This window comes from Doryrhamphus excisus, linkage group LG21 (assembly GCF_037039965.1).
Source record: "Doryrhamphus excisus strain RoL-2023G ecotype Guam linkage group LG21, RoL_Dexc_Guam_v1.1, whole genome shotgun sequence".
Taxonomy (NCBI): Eukaryota; Metazoa; Chordata; class Actinopteri; order Syngnathiformes; family Syngnathidae; genus Doryrhamphus; species Doryrhamphus excisus.
In genome coordinates, this window is record NC_136377.1 from 10652586 (window position 1) to 10673412 (window position 20827).

The window sequence follows — 20827 nt, forward strand, 5'->3', positions numbered from 1 at the left end:
ATGTCTGCTGTGTGGGACTTCCTGTCTTTGTTAGAGTGATATAAGTTATGCACCCTGCAAAAACCACAAAAAATGCCTCATCGGGTTGGTGGTTTAAAAAGCTTTAGATTGGTGCGGCATCTGGGGGCGAGCACTTGGGCATTAGCATGATTTGATGATTGTCCTCCACCTATTGTAATAGTATGGAGATGACTGCGGCCCTTCATGTTTGGATCCATGTACATTCTATTGTCTCTGGAAAAGGACTGGCACCTCAATAGCCTGGACGACACCAGATGCGGACTTCTGTTCCACAAATGGTAAACATGGTAAACAACTCTTTATGCACTCAAATGAAAACATAACATTGACTATGTCCTTTCAGGATTGTATTTTCTCATGTCTGCTACACTGTTGGTCTTCTGCAAGGATCCATATTCATATGTTTCACTGTTTTCTGAGAGCAAATCCACATTTGTATACACGCTTGGCTGGCTGCTGAGCTGGGAATGGTTGGTTTGGATGATTTTGGTGACTAGTACATTCAAGCTGAAGGTCAAACATCAATCAGAGTAATTAGTGTATTATTTTTTCTCTGCAGTCATCCTTTGTTTGCTGAAGGCAATCCTGTGAAATTGAAGGAAGGTTTAAGTCACAAGAGTTTTATTGAGCTAAGTTGCCGCTTCCTTTGCCTTCCTTTTGCGCTGGACCTGGATTCAAACACCACTTCCACTATACTGCAGTTATATGACACCTGTGGTGTTGTTAAAGGACTCCTGCAGGTTAGAATTTACAGCAATCGTAGTAACACAGTATAACTCATTTACAACATTCTATGTCGTCTTCTGATTTGTGATGATTTTGATGTGTTTTATTCTTTGTCAGGTGATTCAAACGCTTCCTCTCCCATCAGTGGAGCTGCCACTTTCACTCCTGTGCCGCTTGCTGCTGTGTGACCGTCAGCACTGTGTCTCCCGCCTCTGTAACGCTTCCTGTAGCTTTTTCACTCCACCCTCACCTACCGCATCGGGCCAGCAGCCTCCACCCAGGACCGCCAGTTCTCTGCTCTCTGATTTGCTGCTGCTGGATGAGCTGGGGGACTCGGCCGTAGAGCTCCTGTCTCTGTTGTACCTCATCACCCGTTTTTGCCCTGGTCGCCTTCTGTTTCACCTTGAATCCTCTGTGCTGCACAAGGCCCTGGTTCACTCTTACGACCCCATCAGGGCTGTCGTATGCAAAGTTTTGGGAAATTTGTGTCCGTTCAGGTCTGACACGCTGCCCAATTTACAACCAAACCTTTTTAAAAGCATGATAGAGCTTCTTGAGGATTCAAGCGTGCATGTGCGGCGGGCGGCTTGCTTGGCGGTTGGTAAATGGTTGGGTTATATTGCAGTGGAGGCTGGCATCAGCACAGGAAGGCCCAATGGAAATGTAGACAACACTACACAGTGGTTAGAAATCCAGCAAAATGATGCATACAAGGATTCAAGCAGCGAAACAGGAGTTGCCTTCCTGACGAAAAATACATCAGGGAACGCCGACATGAGAAAATGGCTAGAAGAAGCCAGGATGGCGGGGGCCAAACTGGCATCGCTGACCTGTGACCCTGATGCCCACACTCGTCTCCACGCCTGCGCAGCTCTGGGGAATCTGGTACATATTCATGGTGCTGTACCCACGCTGCTGGAAGGGAACGTGTGCAGGTTACTCCTCAGAGCTGCATGCACAGATACCCACAATGCAGTGAGAGAAGCTGCCATGGCCACTTTAAGCTTGTACAGTCAGCAGGATGCAATGCTACAGGTAATGAAATCTATATTTTTCATTTTCTGCCACAAAAGCACAGTAATTTCTTATTGCATTTAGTCATTTATCACCGAACCGTGATAAAACTTTAATATTAGATACTTCTAACATCCTGTGGTCACCTTTACACTCATATTACCTACGAAAATAAGACATCTTGGCATCGGGATAATTCCCTGTTTGAACTTTGTTACGTTCAGCACTTACTGACAGTGGCTATTGTGTATAACGTATCAATCGTGTATCAATGTAACATTACTGCCATCTAGTGACCAGCGTAGATTACTACTCTTCCTCTGAATGCCTATTTGTATTGTAGTTCATTTAGCCGTTTTTATACTTGAAAATGCTTGAGGCCAATGTTAGCTTAAATATGCCTATTTAAAACATAGTAATAGGTCATAGTCATCCGGGAAACAGATTTATTAATATATTTTGAAAAACCGTGAGGACAAAATGGACGACTGTATGTGATATGGCTTAGTCTTTATATGTATGAACACTTAATGACTGCTTTTAATGTTTTCTTTAAGGTTCTAACATCCTTAAATGCAGAAAAACATCTTCATACGTCCAAGCACTCGAGTGTAATGAGCGCCCTCTCATTTTTCGGCTGAAAGACAATTAAAACATAACCAAACATAACTAAAAAGATGCTTAAATATGTGCAAATAAAGCATTTGTGAAATGTTACACTGCCATGACTCAATCTGTAATCCTACTTCCTCCATCTGACGATAGGTTCATGTTCGTGTGAATGTATGAACGTTTAAAATTTTTAATATTTTATAACGCATTAATATCAAACTGGTACCGCTAATAAAACTTGTGGTACTCGATTTTTAAAATATACTGTATTTAAATAAAATTAAACATGAAATCATCGTACAAATATTAATAGCATCTCTGAAGTATTAGCATATTCTTCCCTGAATGGGTTTTCTCCAGGTACTGAGCTCAAATTAATTTGGTGCATCCGCCCAGGAAGTAGACGCCACTAGTGAACAGCCTGGTTTGTTGACTGCCTGTTGCTGGGAACGCACGAGCGGTTGCTAGTCAAAGGACCCCGGAATGTAGCTGCCCATAGAAAGGCCAGTTGTTTCAAAAAGATAAATATTTATTTTTCCGGTGCTAATCTATTATGAATATAATCTGACTGTCACGCTTTAATAAATAATGCCGATTGTAATTAAGAGAATTGCCTTATGATCACTTTTATGTGTGTTTTGGCGCTTTTGTGATACGGCAGCTAGACCTGTACCCCAGCATTTTTTTTACTCACGGTGCAGAAGTTGTAATGACATTGTCAAACCGCGCTAATTTAACGTCGGTATAGACTGCCATTTTTAATTAAGGGAATTTATTACAATCAATTCATTTCTTATCCCCATTGTAAGAGAGAGTTAAGTGAGTGCTCAGGCCACCTGCCTATTAATATGAATTATTATCATATATTAGAACTGGTGGGAGAGGGTTCTTTCGGTCGAGTTCATAAAGGAATGAAGAGGTTTACAGGCCAAGTAAGTTTCCGTCCTTAAAGTACTTATTTACAAACCTTTTTTGTTCATTTAATTGGCATCATCTGCATTATGTGCTTCCGTCAGGTGGTGGCTCTAAAATTCATGCCTAAGATGGGACGCTCGAACAAAGAGCTGCAAAGTCTAAAGAAGGAAATCGACATCATGACTAACCTTCAACATCCAAACATTGTGAAACTTTTTGACAGCTTTGAAACGGAAACAGATGTATGTTTTATTCGCACCCCTCACGACGTCACGCTCGAGCAAATCACATGACCACATTCTCCTGTTGCTATAGGTGGTGGTTGTGACCGAGTATGCTGAGGGTCAGCTATTCCAGATCATCGAGGATGATGGGAGCTTACCAGAAAGTCAGGTATTGGCAGACATATTTCATATTGTATTGGATTTCAGATTCTTATCTTCTGTTTCTTCAATCCAAGGTTCAGGAGATTGCCTGCCAGCTGGTGTCTGCTCTGTATTATTTGCACTCTCGTCGTATTCTTCATCGAGATATGAAACCACAAAATATCCTATTTGATAAGAATGGAGTGGTGAAACTGTGTGACTTTGGGTAGGTACTGTATATTTGTTATCACACAGTGGCTGTATATAATCCTACATATTTTGTAGGTTTGCAAGGGCAATGAGTGTGTCCACCATGGTGCTGACTTCTATCAAAGGAACACCCTTATACATGTCCCCTGAATTGGTGGCAGAGAAGCCTTATGACCACACTGCAGATCTCTGGTCCCTCGGCTGCATTCTTTATGAGCTCCACACGGGGGCGCCTCCTTTCTACACGAATTCCATCTTCCACTTAGTGCAACTCATTGTAAGAGAGCCCATCGAATGGCCTGACACTATGAGCAGCACATGCACGGTACGATGCAGCTGGAGCATTACTTCTAAAGTCAACCCCCAGTGCATAATAAAGTAGATAATATTTATTTTTCAGAGTTTCCTGAAAGGTTTGTTGACCAAAGACCCTCAGAAGCGGCTGTCATGGCCGGACCTCCTACATCATCCTTTTGTTGCTGATGGTGTTCAAGGTGATGGCATGGATAGTATTTTGCATATTTTGTGGCCTATTTGTGATGCTCACTAACATGATATGTGTGTTGGCAGTGATGCCACACACAGATGTTCCCAGTCCTCTGACGGTCACTCCCAACCCAGACATGCTGGCGCTGAAACTTCAACAATTGGCAGAAAAGACACCACTCAACTCCGGAGAGAGCAAAATATTGCGGAAGATCAAAGAGCAGAGAAGCAAAAGTAACACAAAGAAATTAGTCGACAGTGCTAAAGTAAGTTTCTCGGTAATAATGACCAATTTAAAAAGCATTACAGGAGCCTTTATCCAGATTGTTCTCCATTTGCAGGAAATGAAGGATGGACTGGAAAGGGGAAAAGTCAATTATTCAATAACAGCAAAGCCCCCTGGAGATAAATCCTTCACATCAGTTTATTCAACTTTGAAAGCTCCTCAAAGTTCATATCCAAAGAGTCATACTAAGGTTCTATTTGGTTCTTCAAAAAGGTGTTTATTAGACTGGATGTTGCTCAAGATAATCTTTTACTGTTTTAAACTGAGGTGTGTGTGTGTTCACTACCTCAGCAGGGGTCCAATCAGCCAGGACTATGAGCGAGAGTTCCCCTCAGTAGAAGTTGGGGCACGCCAAGAGCGAGAATGCAGAAACAACGCAGACATCACTGAAAATATGTCAAGTTCTACAGTAAGCCCAATTGGTTATTACAAACGTCTGGTAACAAATGTTATTATCTAACTTCAGTGAAACCTTGTTTTTTTTTTGTCTCCACTATTGCATGGCCAATTCGTACCGAAACAAAGCATCCACACCTTGGTGATTCTGTGAAGAATGGATAGGGTTTCTTTTACAGTTGGGAGACTATAGACAGATTCTAGCAAGGAAAACCTTTAATCGTCTTTATTATGAGTGCGTGTGGGTTATTTCTTCACAAAAAAGACAAACAACTCCTAATAAGCAACGTGTAGATGACTGTTGAGGCATTCAAGTGCACTGCGTATTTTTGTGTTTTTGTGATGTTCATTCATTCATTAATTTTCTACCGCTTATCTTCACGAGGGTCGCGGGGGTGGTGGAGCCTATCCCAGCTGTCTTTGGCCAAGAGGCGGGGTACACCCGGGACTGGTCGCCAGCCAATCACAGGGCACATATAGACAAACAACCATTCACACTCACATTCATACCTATGGACAATTTGGAGTCGCCAATTAACCTAGCATGTTTTTGGAATGTGGGAGGAAACCGGAGTACCCGGAGAAACCCCCGCATGTATGGGGAGAACATGCAAACTGGGTGGGATTGAACTCGGGTCTCCTAGCTGTGAGGTCTGCGCGCTAACCACTCGTCCACCGTGCAACCTGTTTGTGATGGGTTTTTTTAATTTTCATCACAGCTGTAAAATAACCCACTATGACGCCATAGAAAGTTCATTTATTCATTCATTTTCTACTGCTGGGGTGCTGGAGCCTATCCCAGAAGTCTTCGGGCAAGAGGCAGGGTACACCCTGGACTGGTCGCCAGCCAATCACAGGGCACATTTAGACAAACAACCATTCACACTCACATTCATACCTATGGACAATTTGGAGTCACCAATTAACCTAGCATGTTTTTGGAATATGGGAGGAAACCGGTGTACCTGGAGAAAACCCACGCATGCACAAGGAGAACATACAAATTCCACACAGAGATGGCCGAGGGTGGACTCGAACTCGGGTCTCCTGGCTGTGTGGCCTGTGCGCTAACCACTTGGCCGGTTGATACTGAATTCAAGAAAGAAGTAGCAAAGTATGTCTGATACAATCGGATTGTACTGTAAATGTTCCTTAGTTAACAAATGTTGTCGTGGGAGGGGTTTAAGGCAGACACATTACAGAAAGTGAGCCGGGTCAGTGTGTGGAATAATCGTACCTGCTGCTGAAGTGAGCAATATACAGCTCTACCCGTCTAAAAATACATTTGTAACAGACTAGAGTTAACCAGCGTCCTTGTGGCTCTTCCGTCCCCTCCTCGTCTGACCTGTTGGAACGGATTAAAAATAAAAACTTATGCTCCACAGTCCATGTTTGTCAATTAAAACTTTGCTAATTATTTTTTTTCCAGACAGCTGAGAGTGAGGAATTCTGGGAAAAGCTTGTTGAAGAATTAGACCCAAGCCGACAAGAGAAAGTGTTAAACTTCAGCTCCATTGTAGCTAAACTGAAATCAACCATTCTAGTGTTTAAGCAACAGGTAATTGTCCAGTTTTTAATGCTACGTTTTGTCTAAAAATCACACTTACTTGGTCTCATTTGCTCGGTCAGCTAAGTGATGGTGTCCTAAAAGACGTGTGGTGCATTCAGCTTCCGCTGAAAGTCCTGCAGAAGCTGATTCTCAACGACATTAGTGATGAACTTGGGCTGCCACATCTCCTCTTTGATTTGATTCACGACTCTGTGGAAAACTCACATTTCATTGAGGTTGGAACTCGATCACCTCAATCAGTTTGAATGTCTGAATAACATAATTATTAGTTACTTATAATTATTTTTACTGAGCAGCAACCGTCAAGTCCTCAAGTACTTGGAGAAATGATTGTCGTTCTACTGATCTACTGGGAGAAACACCATGACTGGTTGAGAGGAGAAAATAGGTTTGATGATTGATTTGAACTTTAAATATGAACATGTGACTGTCCTCCATCAGTTGACTGTGCTCTGCATGTAGACCTGAAGAGTTCATCAAGTCCTTCTTGATCATTCTTAATCACCCAGACCTTCATGACTCAGCTGTAAGTAGTAGTAAAGGTGCAGTATATTGTATGCTTTTCAACAATTGACTATATACTCCACATACTTATTGTGTTATGGCTTCTCCTTTAGCCTCTAGCAGCCTGCATTTTAGCTCTCTTTACTCGACACAAGGTTGTTGTCAACGTTGATGTGGACCGACTCGGCTTCTTGCTGAAAGAACTTGTCTCTGGCTTTCATCAGGTAACAATTTTATTTTACTTATTTACTTATTTTTGGCTGAATTGCTCTCTTCCTGTTTTGACAGCGCCGGCTTTCACTCCCGGCTGGCTGGGGCCTCTGTGACGGCCTTCTGTCTTTACTTCTGCACACTCTCTCTGAGGTCAGCCCGACATCCTGCTTGCTTAGATGCCATTTATAGAGATTGCAGTACTATTCATTTGCTATTAAAGGGACTGTATGCATCAGGTTCTTCCACCTGCTGAGACAGCGCCAACATTCGAACATACCACTAGCATAATAACCTAAATTTTCCTGCTTTGAATATATAACGCACACATGCACATTATATGCTAGGTTAATTGGCGACTCCAAATTGTCCATAGGTATGAATGTGAGTATGATTGGTTGTTTGTCTATATGTGCCCTGTGATTGGCTGGCCACCAGTCCAGGGTGTACCCCACCTCTCGCCCAAAGACAGCTGGGATAGGCTCCAGCACCCCCGCGACCCTTGTGAGGATAATGAATGAATGAATGTAGCCTTTTATAAAAATAACATGAATGTAAATTATCACCTGTTCTAGACTTCTTTTGTGTGTGTGAACGCGCTATGGAATTATAGTATTGTTTAGTTTTAAAAAAAGTAATTTGGAGTGAGTTGCATATACAGTCCCTTTAATTTTCATTTGAAAGGACACATCCAACACACACATATAGTATACTGTAGCAAAAATGTCATAAATATTTCCTTCATACTTTGTCTCTTATGTCTTCTTTACAGCATGGTGATGGGTCCTCGTGTTTGGATCCACTCGTGCTTCATCAAGTTTGGGGAGAAATTGGCACCTCATTTGCAAAGACCACACCAGACATGGAATTCTGTTCCACGAATGGTAAACATACAGATATCCCATAAGAAATAATGTAAATCCAATTAATTTATTACAGACACCCATCAATATGATCAAAAATACATTTTATAGTGAATAATTGTAGTTGTATATGCAGACAGCTATGCAAAATAATTATAAATGATGAATGGTTGGAACTTATTGTTGATGCAGACTCCCGGTACATGCTGGCGAGATCAAATTCAGTAGTGTTTGAAATTGCTGGTACTCACAATTTTAATTGGCCCCATGGTGGGTTATGTAGCAGTCACAATCAATAAAAAATGTATGAACAGTGATTCAGCAACATTACAGTACAGGGCAAACAGACTAGTTTGTTACGTGCAAAATTGTATGAAAACTGAAACAATGTAGAAAACCGAGGCAAAATTTGAGCGAACATTTACGACGAAAAACTTCAGAAACTGGGGCGTACAAAACCGATGTTTGACTGTATAGGTAATTCAACACAACAAATGAAAACGTTCACTGTTCTTCTTTCAGGATTGTATCTTCTTATGTCTGCTACACTGTTGGTTCTTTGCAAGGATCCATTTTCGTATATTTCACTGTTTTCCGAGAGCAAATCAACATTTGTATACACGCTTGGCTGGCTGCTGAGTTCTGAATGGTTAGTATTCCTTCTTCCTGTTTTTGCCATCATTAGAAGAATGGAGCTTCTAAAAATGATTTACTTTATCTCTCCCCCCCCCCCCCCCCAGTCACGCTATATTTGCTGAAGGCTGTTCAGGTACATCAGAGGAGGTCTTGAACCATGAGCGCTTTATAGAGATGAGCTTCCACTTCCTGTGCCTTCCGTTTACCCTGAACTTGAATTCACACACCTGTTCTGGGGTACTGCGTGTGTATGACAGCTGTGGTCTTGTTAAAAGACTCCTGCAGGTTAGTATGCTCTATCAAAACACAATCTGGCAACCGTTAAGAGGATTCTTGAAAAAAAAAATTGTAGTTTTTGACTAAAGAAGTACAAAACAAGTAAAGTGCAATGAGATGAAGACAAAATGAAATTATGAGGAGGTGGAACAGTTGCCAAATTTGGACTGTCATGTCCAAGAACTTCTTCTTTCTCTTTCGTCTTTTCCCTTCAGAGGTCGCCACAGCAAATCCATCCAACCCTGTCTTCCTCATCTGTCTCTCTCACACCAACTACCTTCATGTCCTCCTTCACTACATCCATAAACCTCCTCTTTGGTCTTCCTCTACCAATCCTTCTACCAATATATATATCTCCTCTGGACATGTCCCAACCATCTCAGTCTGGCCTCTCTGACTTTATCTCCAAGGCCTCTAACATGTAATGTCCCTCTCATGTACTCCTTCCTGATCCTTTCCATCCTGGTTACACCCAATGAGAACCTCAGCATCCTCATCTCTGCTACCTCCGGTTCTGCTTCCTGTCTTTTCCTTAGTGGCACTGTCTCTACCATGAGAGAGATGCTCTAATTTGGACCTCGCTGTCTGTTGGAGCAAACATAACTTAGTGATGCAACAAGGATAACACTCCCATGAAGCACACTGTGTATTTTGGTTTGTTGTCTTCTTTTATCTGTGATGATTTTGATGTGTTTTATTCTTTGTCAGGTGATTCAAACGCTTCCTCTCCCATCAGTGGAGCTGCCACTTTCACTCCTGTGCCGCTTGCTGCTGTGTGACCGTCAGCGCTGTGTCTCCCGCCTCTGTAACGCTTCCTGTAGCTTTTTCACTCCACCTTCGCCTACCGCATCGGGCCAGCAGCCTCCACCCAGGACCGCCAGTTCTCTGCTCTCTGATTTGCTTCTGCTGGATGAGCTGGGGGACTCGGCCGTAGAGCTCCTGTCTCTGTTGTACCTCATCACCCGTTTTTGCTCTGGTCGCCTTCTGTTTCACCTTGAATCCTCTGTGCTGCACAAGGCCCTGGTTCACTCTTACGACCCCATCAGGGCTGTCGTATGCAAAGTTTTGGGAAATTTGTGTCCGTTCAGGTCTGACACGCTGCCCAATTTACAACCAAACCTTTTTAAAAGCATGATAGAGCTTCTTGAGGATTCAAGCGTGCATGTGCGGCGGGCGGCTTGCTTGGCGGTTGGTAAATGGTTGGGTTATATTGCAGTGGAGGCTGGCTTCAGCACAGGAAGGCCCAATGGAAATGTAGACAACACTACACAGTGGTTAGAAATCCAGCAAAATGATGCACACAAGGATTCAAGCAGCGAAACAGGAGTTGCCTTCGTGACAAAAAATACATCAGGGAACGCCGACATGAGAAAATGGCTAGAAGAAGCCAGGATGGCGGGGGCCAAACTGGCATCGCTGACCTCTGACCCTGATGCCCACACTCGTCTCCACGCCTGCGCAGCTCTGGGGAATCTGGTACATATTCATGGTGCTGTACCCACGCTGCTGGAAGAGAACGTGTGCAGGTTACTCCTCAGAGCTGCATGCACAGATACCCACAATGCAGTGCGAGAAGCTGCCATGGCCACTTTAAGCTTGTACAGTCAGCAGGATGCTTTAAGGCAGGTAATCACCCACCAAAAAAATCACTTGTAGTAGGGAGCTTCCTCTTAAAGAATTAACCTCACAGCTTGGAGACCCGAGTTCAATTCCACCCTCTGCCATCTCTGTGTGGAGTTTGCATGTTCTCCTCGTGCATGCGTGGGTTTCCTCCCACATTCCAAAAACATGCTAGGTTAATTGGTGACTCCAAATTATCCATAGGTATGAATGTGAGTGTGAATGGTTGTTTGTCTATATGTGCCCTGTGATTGGCTGGCGACCGGTCCAGGGTGTACCCCGCCTCTCGCCCGAAGACAGCTGGGATAGGCTCCAGCACCCCTGCGACCCTCGTGAGGATAAGCGGTAGAAAATTAATGTATTTTTGAAAAAGTTTACCTTCATGTTTTTCAAGCTGCTGTTGCCTCCCCTGAAGTTTTTTGGACCGCCTCTGGTTTATCATATCATTTTTGTGTTCATGACATATTTTGCCTGTTTTAATAGAGCTGGAGAGGCTTTTTGATTGTAGTTATGACATTTGTGTTTGTATTTGTATTTGTATTGCCAGAGCTTCCCAGCCTGCACCTCCACAATGTGACCATCTTCCTCTCATTGCAGGCAGCTCCAGACAGAATGAATCATATTTCTTAGCTACTGTAATCAATGCCATTTCAAATGCCCTTTTTATATTGCTTCCTGAAAGTAACCACCTAGTAATAATAGCGATTAGCATTTTAATAGACATTTATGGATCTGTGTTTACTGTGTCCCCAAATGTTGCTATTGAAATGTTCTGATATTTCATTTAAATTCTAGCCAAATGTGATCCAAATTTATAAATGTCATTCTTTGGCATGAAAAAGCTCGCAAATCGCAGCATTATAATCAAGTATTTTCGAAGAAGTATTAAAAGAAAGGGTTTAACTATTTGTCATTACGATCATTAAACGGACTGGACTGCATTCTAGATTAAAATAATACACCAAAGGTGTGAGTGACAAATTCAGTTATTTTCCAAATCTCCGGCCCCCGAGGTTACAACAATGTTTGTTAGTGCTTCATTCTAATTTTATTATAGCGCTCCGTTTTGACTTTACAAAAATAAAGAACAACCGACTCATTTGAATGCCACATGTTTATTTTAAACAGAAAAGGATGGCTCGTACACAAATACGCTATGATGATGAAATATGCTGTCATTATTTTTGAATATGAATAAATATAGTCAGCGCCTGGATCGAAGATTGTCTTAAAACAAATGCATAGAAAAAAATATGCCCAGAATTCTTGCATTGATTAACATACAATCTAATGAGACTTTTCTTAGTTCATTCTCTACAAAGCAAAGACTAGCACACTTCTATTCGCTAAACATATCATATAAAAGTCGTTACAAATTAGTGCAGCTCAGCCTGAGGCTAAAAGACATATTGCATTAAGAAGGATGCCGATTTATCCCTAAATCTATATTTTCTATTCCAGAGAGCTTTAAAAACATGCAGAAAAAATTGTTAGGATAATATGGAGGACATTTTTCTAATGATGGTAGATTGAAGGTCAAATTATCCTGAGCAGAATCAAACAAAACGTAATAAATAAAAGTGGGAGATATCAAAATGAAAAACAAAACCTGCTAATAACTTTCAAAATCTCATTCAGTAGTGCTGCATGAAACATCAATGCCCTCAAATTTCCAAAGCAATATTTAAATTAATACAAAGTCAAATCAAAATATGCATTCATATTAAATGGAATGGAAAATAGCCTGATGAGGTTCTCAATAAATATTCCAAAAACAATTCAGTTTCAAAAGCGATGTGAATAGAAATGTATGTTAACATTTTTTTACATACAACAATCTTAAACAGGAAAAAAAAAACTTACATCAATTTGACATCAATTCTAATATAAGGCCAGTCAAATATTAAACCTGCAGAATCAGTCCAATAATTGTAAAAAATAACGTTTTAATCAAAGCGATTGTCATTACCAGCCTCAAGAGGTTTGGGAAAGCGATGGAAGCATTAGATTTTGTGATGATTTGGAATAATGAAAGAAATGACATTACCAAAGCATGCATTGTAAAAAACAACAACATTCAATTCTGGACGATCAACATAATAACTTCCCTGCCTGCTTGGTGGGAATTTGGGGTTATGCTGTGGCGTCCTGCGTCAGCCTTTGGCTTCTGGCCTTGTAAACTTCGATCAGGAGGTCTTTGACGTACTGGATTTCACGCTCGACAGATTCTGCCTTGTCCCGCAGCTCGCGGTTCCTCCCTTCCAGGCAATGCAGCTGCTCCTCCAAAGAATCGAGCTCCGCCCTCTTTCTTTGGCGATACCTGCAGTGAAAGAAAGATTAGATAAGGAACGTGCCCAGCAATTCATGTCCATGCTGTATTTGGTTAAGAACGACATGTCCTTTACCTGTGTGCGGCTGTTTTGTTCTGATCTCTCTTCTTCTGTTTGCGCTCTCCGCCTTCCGCGGGAATGATGTCCAATTCGTATTTCACAGCACAGTGGTCTTCCTTCAGCCTGCAGGACTCCAAGTTCAGACTGTCCCTGGCCATCAAAAGACATTCTGGACCTGGATCCTCCAGAAAATTACAGTGCAAGTCATGCTGCCCTATCTGCAGACTCTCCGCTTTGACCTGCTCAGTGAAGAAGCTATGATAGGCCTCAGCCTGGGGTGTTCCCGAAAGATAACAACCTTCACTGCTCTGGGCTTTCCAAGTAACTGTTGCTTTTGTCACCTCCACACCAGTCTTAATGCTGGTCAGCACCTCGCTGTTACTTGTGCCCCCGCTCACCTCTCTCATGCTATACATCAGCAGATCTTCTTTCTTTGGTGGGTCATCATGCGATGCGCCGAAACCAAATCCACTACCGGCAACTTTTGCATCCCCAATGCCATTGTGACCGAAGCAGCAGGTTTTATCTTCTTTTGACAGCAAGGCACATTTCCTGAGCTCCACTGCGCTGCCCAGACAGTAGCCTTTTCCAACCAGCTGCTCCTCTTCCACGCAGCAATAATTGAAGACCGAATTACCTGAGTTGCTTCCTTTGGAACTTAAACAGTTGTCATAACCTTCACTGAACCTCACACCGTCTGGGATTCTTTTCCTAACGCATGCACTGGGGCGACTGCAGCTGTACGGGGTGTGCCTGGGAATTTTGGATCGCCCGACGGGGCCGCCACATACGCCCAGCAAGTCCAGTTCTCCGGTTGCCAGGGTGAGAAGAAATGGACTGGATTCCGACTGGCTGGGTGTGGCGTACGACGTGTACGGCATCTGAGTGAACTGCTGAGGACCCGTCAGCTGCGGACCCCTTTCGCATTTTCCCAGCCTTTGCCCCTTCTCTGGCAGTGGCTCTGATAGGAAGTAGTCTTCCAGTTGGGCTAGTTCCTCTTGCAGCAGAGAGGTCATTACCTCCAAGTCAGAGGGCACCTGGATATCATTGTGGAGGGGTGATGGGGGAAGGGAGGCATTGGTGGAGGAAGGAGGGGAAGGAGGGTTTGGGAGGTACGAGGAGAAGTCCACTTCTTCCGTCATCCAGTCAGTGAGACCATCACCTGTTGACCAATAGTCGTGTTACACATAATGAATGAGATAAATATCCGACCGTAAAAAAAAATACGTAGGTAAAATAACGCTCACGTTAAAGTCGTAGTATAATTTATCGATGTTACTTACTGTCCGGGAAGGAAGGCTGTGCTGCAGTGCCGAGCCCACCTGAGATGCGGAAAAATATAAAAAAGCCCACTTAGTGCAACTCACCAATTAAGTGCTGACTCCCCTCTGACACCTCCCCCCTGCACCCCTGTGATTGGCTGTGGCTAGCCTGTGGGTGAGAGAGAGCGAGGGGGTCTGCCGGGCACCCACGAAAAGTCTTCCAAACAGCAGTTGGCGTCGCCATGGTCATTTTGTCCGTCGGCGCTTTGGTTCAGTCCAAGTCGGACCATATGCTGAGAGCAGGAAGGGTCAGACAGCTGGGCCACAGAGAGCAGGGCTGGGTGGGCATAGTGACACCTGGAGGGGGGTCGGAAGCAAAAGCGGGGATCAGAAAAGAATGATGCAGGTGATATCACTTGTGTGTACACTGAAGAGTTAACATCCGTGATAGCAAGGAGAGAGTGCTACATCCCTTGGGCTTGTTGAACCAACATGCACTTGACACATGACGTCCTAAAACCACTTGGGATCTATCTCAGGCTGTCAAGGGCCTAATGGTTGCCAAGTAACTCCCTGCCAATGAGCCACAGAGACGGTGATCTTTAAATTGGATTAAAGCCTGTAAGTCATTTTGAATCAATCACTTGTCTTCCACCAAGTCATCTTTGTAATTAAATTAGAATTGACATATTAATTTAATAAAAGTGATAAAAGTAACTAAAATATGAGTTAATTAAAACTAATCATTTGTAAGGAAAGTGACATTGTGTATCCAGTTCCATATATATTGCACTTAATACACTATTCTGTTATCAAAACAACAATATAAACAGTAACCATATCAATCCAATGGAGAAAAACTATTATTATAACAATGAAAAGACATGCAAAGTCTTCATATCATGTGTGTGATACAAGGCAATAGAATTTAAAACTAAAAAAAAAACAAAATAAGAGTGTAAGTGCGTGTTTACTTACTCCATTCTTGCAGAGAAATAGTAGAGAGCTTGGAGGGGTGCGTTGCCAAAGCAAAGCACGACTTGTTGTAGAAGAAGCAGCTTGTAGTAGAATTCAAAAGGCCATAGTGTCAGCTCTGGACAGCTAAGGACAGAAGAGTTGTTGTTTCAGCGTGGTGGTCGAGTAGTAAACTGAACAACAGCGTAGCAGTGCTTGAGCATCAGGTCACTTTCACCTAGCAACCAATTACGTCATCGCCCCTTGGCTCGGTATCCCTCCGCCTCCTCCGCCTTCTTAAGGACGTCCCACATAAACTCCTCTACTTGTGGATTTGAACAAAATAACAGTAGTAGGTAAATTATTAAAACTTTATAATTTTAACAAATGTACCACTCTCAGCAGAGCAGGCTGAAGTTACTTTCTAATCTCGGAGTCGTTCTACTTTTAAAGGCATTTACGGCATTGTTGCGCTACAAGTGTTAACATACTATCAATTTTTTTGACTAAGTCGTCTTTGTTACGTTAATAGTATCAATATACCATCCACTATCTTGACAAAGTCGTCTTTGCTACACTGAAAGTATCGATATACCTTACATTGCCTTGACAAAGTCTTCTTTGTTACTCTAAAAGCAGCGCCATTAGTATCTATATTACCTGAACTATTTTGTCTTTTTTCGTTATCACAGCTGGTTGCTGCTGTACAATTGAAACAAGTCTCACGTATAGTCACCCGCAGAATACCACCAAATACGTGATGTTATTGTTTTAAAGTAGCCATTATCCATTCACAGCTTAGAAAACACTTTTGTTGATGTGTGATAGGTGTTGCACCGCTCTTGCATCAGTGGTCCGTACGCGGCGCCTATTGGCCTCGCTGGCCCAAGTTGCTGCATTGTGATTGGTTGGATAGTTCAAGGGTTGTGAATTGTGATTGGTCGTTGGTAGGAAAGGCGCATGAAGGCTGTGTTGTTGTCTTTTTCTTCCTTGTAGTGCAGCACTGTATATGCACATGTTTCACGTAAACAAACCATCTGTGGAGCTCTTTAATCCAGTAATGCTTTCACTTGTTTACTTAGAATAACCAATCAGAAAACCCCAAGTTTATTTGTAGTGTGTTGGTTGAGCAAACATTGTAATTCATTATCACAGGACTTTTACTTTCTGCTAATTATGAAGTCATGTATAGTCTCTTTTTATTATAATTATGTAATGTAATATGTATATAATGTCTCCATAATTATTAGACATAGTAAAACAACTCTGTGATTTAGTCACAAATCATTCACTACAGCTTTGTTTTTCTCCATTCAGCAAATCTTGTGCTTCTCCTCTGTTGCTATAGTAATAGTGGACACTGCCCCGATTTTATTTATACTTGTTTTCCGGTCGCTGTTGCCACGGGATTTGCATCCCTCTCCCTCCATGGTGTTTGTCATCCACCTCTCCTCTGTTTCTGCACCCCTCCCTAGCAAGTGTCTGATTTGCTGAATGCAATCTCTCATTATCATTAGCACCTTGCCAAAACCAACAGGCTGTTTCCCAACTTTTGCTGAATTTGCACATAGTCGCCATCCTGATATACACGGTCGACCGCTTTTGTCAACATCGAACGGGTCATTTTTATGAAAATTGTTCAGTTTATGTCGACGTGTGTTGTAGTCGTCTTCCTCATTATCACGAAGCAATCACAATAAAATACACATGCAGAGGGACTTCTTGTTCAGTGCAAAATATGCTTAAAAATGAAAAAGTGGCAAAATTAACCTTGATTCTAAAGGAATGTATATATATTTTAAAGATTATAGCGAGAAACATGTACACGTTTGTCATTGTAGTCAAGACATTAGATAGGGGTATAAAATACGGTACTGTGGGCATCAGCCATTTATTGGCGTCTACAAAACAGCACTCAAGACTAGCTACTCTGTGGTATGTCTGTGTATTGATTACAGTTAAGGAAATGACTCACTTAAGTAGATTGCATAGTCATGTGATCCACAAACTGACGCATGCCTTTGGAATACAGATAAACACAATACTATGTTTATATACAGCATGCAGTATATATCGTATATTCCGTTAAAGGGCTAAGGGTTCCTACAGGCCAGATTCCGTTGAGAACATTCAAACATCCTCCTCTTCCTGCTTTGAGTACATACTCATATAGTGCTATAGTTAGGTTTGCTGTCTGCCTATGATAGCGTTTTGGCAAAGTTTTGCCACCATTGAATGTATAGCCCAGGGGTGTCCAAACATACTGGAAAATGACAGGATGCAAGGGCCACTTTGATATTTTGTATAGCAGAAAATATGAAGTTATTATACTATACAGTAAAGTCTCGTTATATCGATATTCTCGGGAGTCGGAAAAAATACCGATATAACCGGACTATCCATATATCCGATCCTGCGCCAAACTGCATTAAAAGTGGGCGGATCTTTGATATGGCATGTAATTTTCTCCTTGAGTTCATGGATTGCGTATCTAGCATGCTTTTGTACTACAATAAATTTTGTACTACAGTAAATAAAAATAAACGTACGCTGTAGTGATTACCGGTTACCGGGACATAATTCACCCCGGAACTATCGATAGGGAAGGTGTTGCCACCCGGAGGGGTAGGCGCGAGGGACGGGGGTTTTCCGCTTCTGGCTTTCATGTCTTTCATGCCTTAACGTAGCAAGAGAGTGCAAGTTAATGTTGGCAAGATAAAGTTTTCTCCCAAATTCGACACTCCGCCTCAGACTCCAGTTCTTCGGCGCTTCAATGCATTAAATAAAAATGTCTTTACACTTTTTTAATGACTATTTCTTTTCTAAAATTCAACCAATGCAAAATCCTCACGCTTCAGCAGACAAAACCATAAACATTGTTGCAAAAAATGATTGCATTCATATCCATAACACAATTCGGTTAAAGTCAGATGGGTCACATTTTTTTTCAACATTTATTATTTTCATAACGCACTCTTGCAACTCTACATGTATGAGTACATGTATGGAAAACAAAAACTGCAACGTTTACATTACTATTATTGTACTTATTCTGCAATACGTACTTTAAAAAAATCTTCCATCTTCTTCTGCTTCCTCTTTTCACCTTTTAACACAAACGATTCAATATTGTTTAACATTTCTAAACAATCTGATGCATTTTCTCTCGACTCTAAGTAACCTCGTAATTCCATAACACTTTGCAACGCTTGTGTCTTCGTTGGAATAGGTGTGTATGCGATGTCAGTTGGTTCTTCTGTTGCAGGCATGTGTTTGGCCAGCTATGTGGGGCGGGTTGAGCATGACCTGTGAACCAGGAAGTACGGGAATCGGTGTGTGTGCTGCACTCTGGTGGTGGAAGTGTGAAAAATAAAGTTGACTGGAAGCAGCCGTTCGCCGTGTTCTTTTTTGGTATTGAAATCCTTAAGCAAAGATTGATTTAAGCTGCTTTTGTATCGATATAAGCAGACCAAATTGGCTGGCGGGAGATGAAAAGGGCATCCTAGTAACCGGATTATCATAATAACCGGGTATCGTACTAACGGAACTAATTACAGTAAAGTCTCGTTATATCGATAACGGTTATAACGAATTACTACTTATTACCATACTATTTTCATTTCCCGGCAAATTTCTAGTCTTTTATGATATAATTAGTTCCGTTAGTAACTAATCGACATTGTTCTATACTATAGAACAATGTCGAGTGCATTATTGCCCACTTTTAATGCAGTTCGGCGCAGGATCGGATATATGGATAGTCTGGTTATATCGGTATTTTTTCCGACTCCCGAGAATATCGATATAACGAGACTTTACTGTATATCATAAAAGACTAGAAATTTGCCGGGAAATGAAAATAGTATCATAATATGTAGTAATTCGTTATAACCGATATCGATATAACGAGACTTTACTGTACTATATATTTCCAAAAACAACTGCATGTCAGCATTGTCACATAGGTGATAAAGCATATTATTAATATGAATGTTTTATTTAAACCTTCCAAATATATTTACGTTCTTCTTCAATAATCTTCACAAGTTTTGTTTTCATAATATTATGACTTTATTCCCATAATGTTAGAACTTTCCCCCAACTTAAGTTTCCCCCAAATTACAACTTCATTTTGTTTTGTTTTTTTCTCATATTACAAGTTTTAAAAAAGAACTTATTTTTTTCTTTAATATTTCAACTCAGATGCTAAAATTGCATTATTTTTCCTCATAATATAATATTATGAGTTTATGCTCCTAAAATTGTGACTTTTTTCTTGTTAGAATGCAACTTCTACAACTTAATTCTTTGACTTCAAGAACTTCAAGACATAAAATTGCAAGTCTTTTCTCTTAATATTTTTTACTTTATTTTTGTAAAATCGTTTTATTTTTAGAATGTGCCACTGGCCTTAAAAACAGCCAAGGGCCACAAGTGGTCTAGTTATCATCAGGGTTGGGGATGATCATTCGATGGGAACCGGTTCTTACTTTCCGATTCTCCCGGAATCGTTCATTTTTTTAAACTTCTGGTGCCGAAGTTCGGTGTTTGACCAAAAATGGCGGCATAACACCGACCAAGAAGAAGCGACAGGGTGCGATGGCGCTCCATAGTTTGGCTGAAATTGTGCAAAAAATGTGCAAATGAGGATACCACTCACAGGATTTTCAGGAAAGCCTCATTTTTGAAGTGCTACGCGGGACTTATTTCAAACAATCAGGTAAGCAAAACAATAAATGACGTCTATATTGAAAGAGCAAACAAATGCTAATTTATACTGTTGAATACGGTGGCCAATTCAAAGCTAGCATAATGCTGTGTACACCTGACGTTAACGCTTAGCTTTAACCCGGAAGTTGAACAGACCTCGCGTGAAGTGTTACTCCATTCACGTTACTTGACATCCGACGTGGTGAAGTTACTTTCACGTTAACGTTCCATGTTCAACTCCGTTGCCGTTAACTTCACTTTTGCAGACTATAACCATAGTCATCATGACCACACAATGACTTGTAATTGTCGACCCCTTCTTTATGTATGTGCACGTGCTATGGACAAGTACTGTATGTGTATGCAAGGCAACGATGAGTGTAATTTGGGGTGACGTGCTTCCATTCCCTTGAAATCTTAATGAACCAGTTTCTATAAATTGAAATATCCAGTCTGGACCAGTCCTGCTGGTGATGCTGACATGTCCAAAGTGTGGTAGCTTGTAGCGGTGAAGTGAGATTTGTAGAAATCTGATGCAATCCAGACAAATGTGTTGGAAACGGAGACTAGATTTAGATAGTAGTAGCTGGTGAAGATGGAGAGTCTCTCAGGAAATCCCTGACTGCTTTGCCCGTCTGCATTAATTGGTCCACTGAGAGCTCCCTGTTTGTTCGCATATCGAGAGAAGATGCTTAACACTTTAGTTTGCATTTTCTTGTTCAACATTTTCCTGTTTCCTGTTCAACAGGAAAGTGTGTCAGTTTTATGAAATGAAATAGCAGACACTATATATGTTCATAC

General features: G+C 41.6%; 3 protein-coding genes across 7 annotated transcripts in view; 2 read left to right on the forward strand and 1 right to left on the reverse strand.

Annotated features, from left to right (window-relative positions):
• The window catches only part of LOC131138839 (uncharacterized), a 57175-nt gene extending 54280 nt beyond the window's left edge, over window positions 1-2895 (forward strand). The window contains exons 19-23 of one of the 2 annotated variants that reach the window (XM_078787790.1): window positions 182-299; window positions 365-491; window positions 581-761; window positions 865-1782; window positions 2734-2895. In XM_078787790.1, coding sequence (XP_078643916.1) covers window positions 182-299; window positions 365-491; window positions 581-761; window positions 865-1782; window positions 2734-2751 — 1362 coding nt within the window. In that variant the 3' untranslated portion in view covers window positions 2752-2895. Of the gene's footprint in view, window positions 1-181; window positions 300-364; window positions 492-580; window positions 762-864; window positions 1783-2318; window positions 2419-2733 lie in introns of those variants that run through there. The other variant, XM_078787789.1, reaches the window with a different exon arrangement.
• Window positions 2896-3169: 274 nt separating this feature from the next.
• stk36 (serine/threonine kinase 36 (fused homolog, Drosophila)) lies at window positions 3170-11709 on the forward strand. The gene is made up of 19 exons (XM_058088110.2): window positions 3170-3305; window positions 3390-3530; window positions 3604-3681; window positions 3749-3879; window positions 3939-4188; window positions 4264-4357; window positions 4434-4615; window positions 4691-4848; window positions 4930-5044; window positions 6461-6589; window positions 6661-6816; window positions 6898-6989; window positions 7064-7127; window positions 7219-7329; window positions 7394-7468; window positions 8088-8199; window positions 8701-8827; window positions 8919-9099; window positions 9799-11709. The coding sequence occupies exons 1-19, from the start codon at window positions 3222-3224 to the stop codon at window positions 10744-10746; spliced, it is 3228 nt and encodes a 1075-aa protein (XP_057944093.2). The 5' UTR covers window positions 3170-3221; the 3' UTR covers window positions 10747-11709.
• A 670-nt stretch (window positions 11710-12379) lies between these two features.
• On the reverse strand, window positions 12380-20226 carry atf5a (activating transcription factor 5a). Of its 4 annotated transcripts, none has more exons than XM_058088121.2 (5): window positions 20183-20226; window positions 15341-15463; window positions 14468-14719; window positions 13116-14262; window positions 12380-13030 (listed from the first exon to the last, which is right to left on the reverse strand). In XM_058088121.2, the coding sequence occupies exons 3-5, from the start codon at window positions 14610-14612 to the stop codon at window positions 12844-12846; spliced, it is 1479 nt and encodes a 492-aa protein (XP_057944104.2). In that variant the 5' UTR covers window positions 14613-14719; window positions 15341-15463; window positions 20183-20226; the 3' UTR covers window positions 12380-12843. The 4 variants fall into 4 exon arrangements, with proteins under 4 accessions (XP_057944104.2, XP_057944102.2, XP_057944105.2 ...); XM_058088119.2 differs by lacking the exon at window positions 20183-20226 and adding an exon at window positions 15977-16144; XM_058088122.2 differs by lacking the exon at window positions 20183-20226 and adding an exon at window positions 15555-15785.
• Between the last annotated feature and the right edge of the window lie 601 nt (window positions 20227-20827).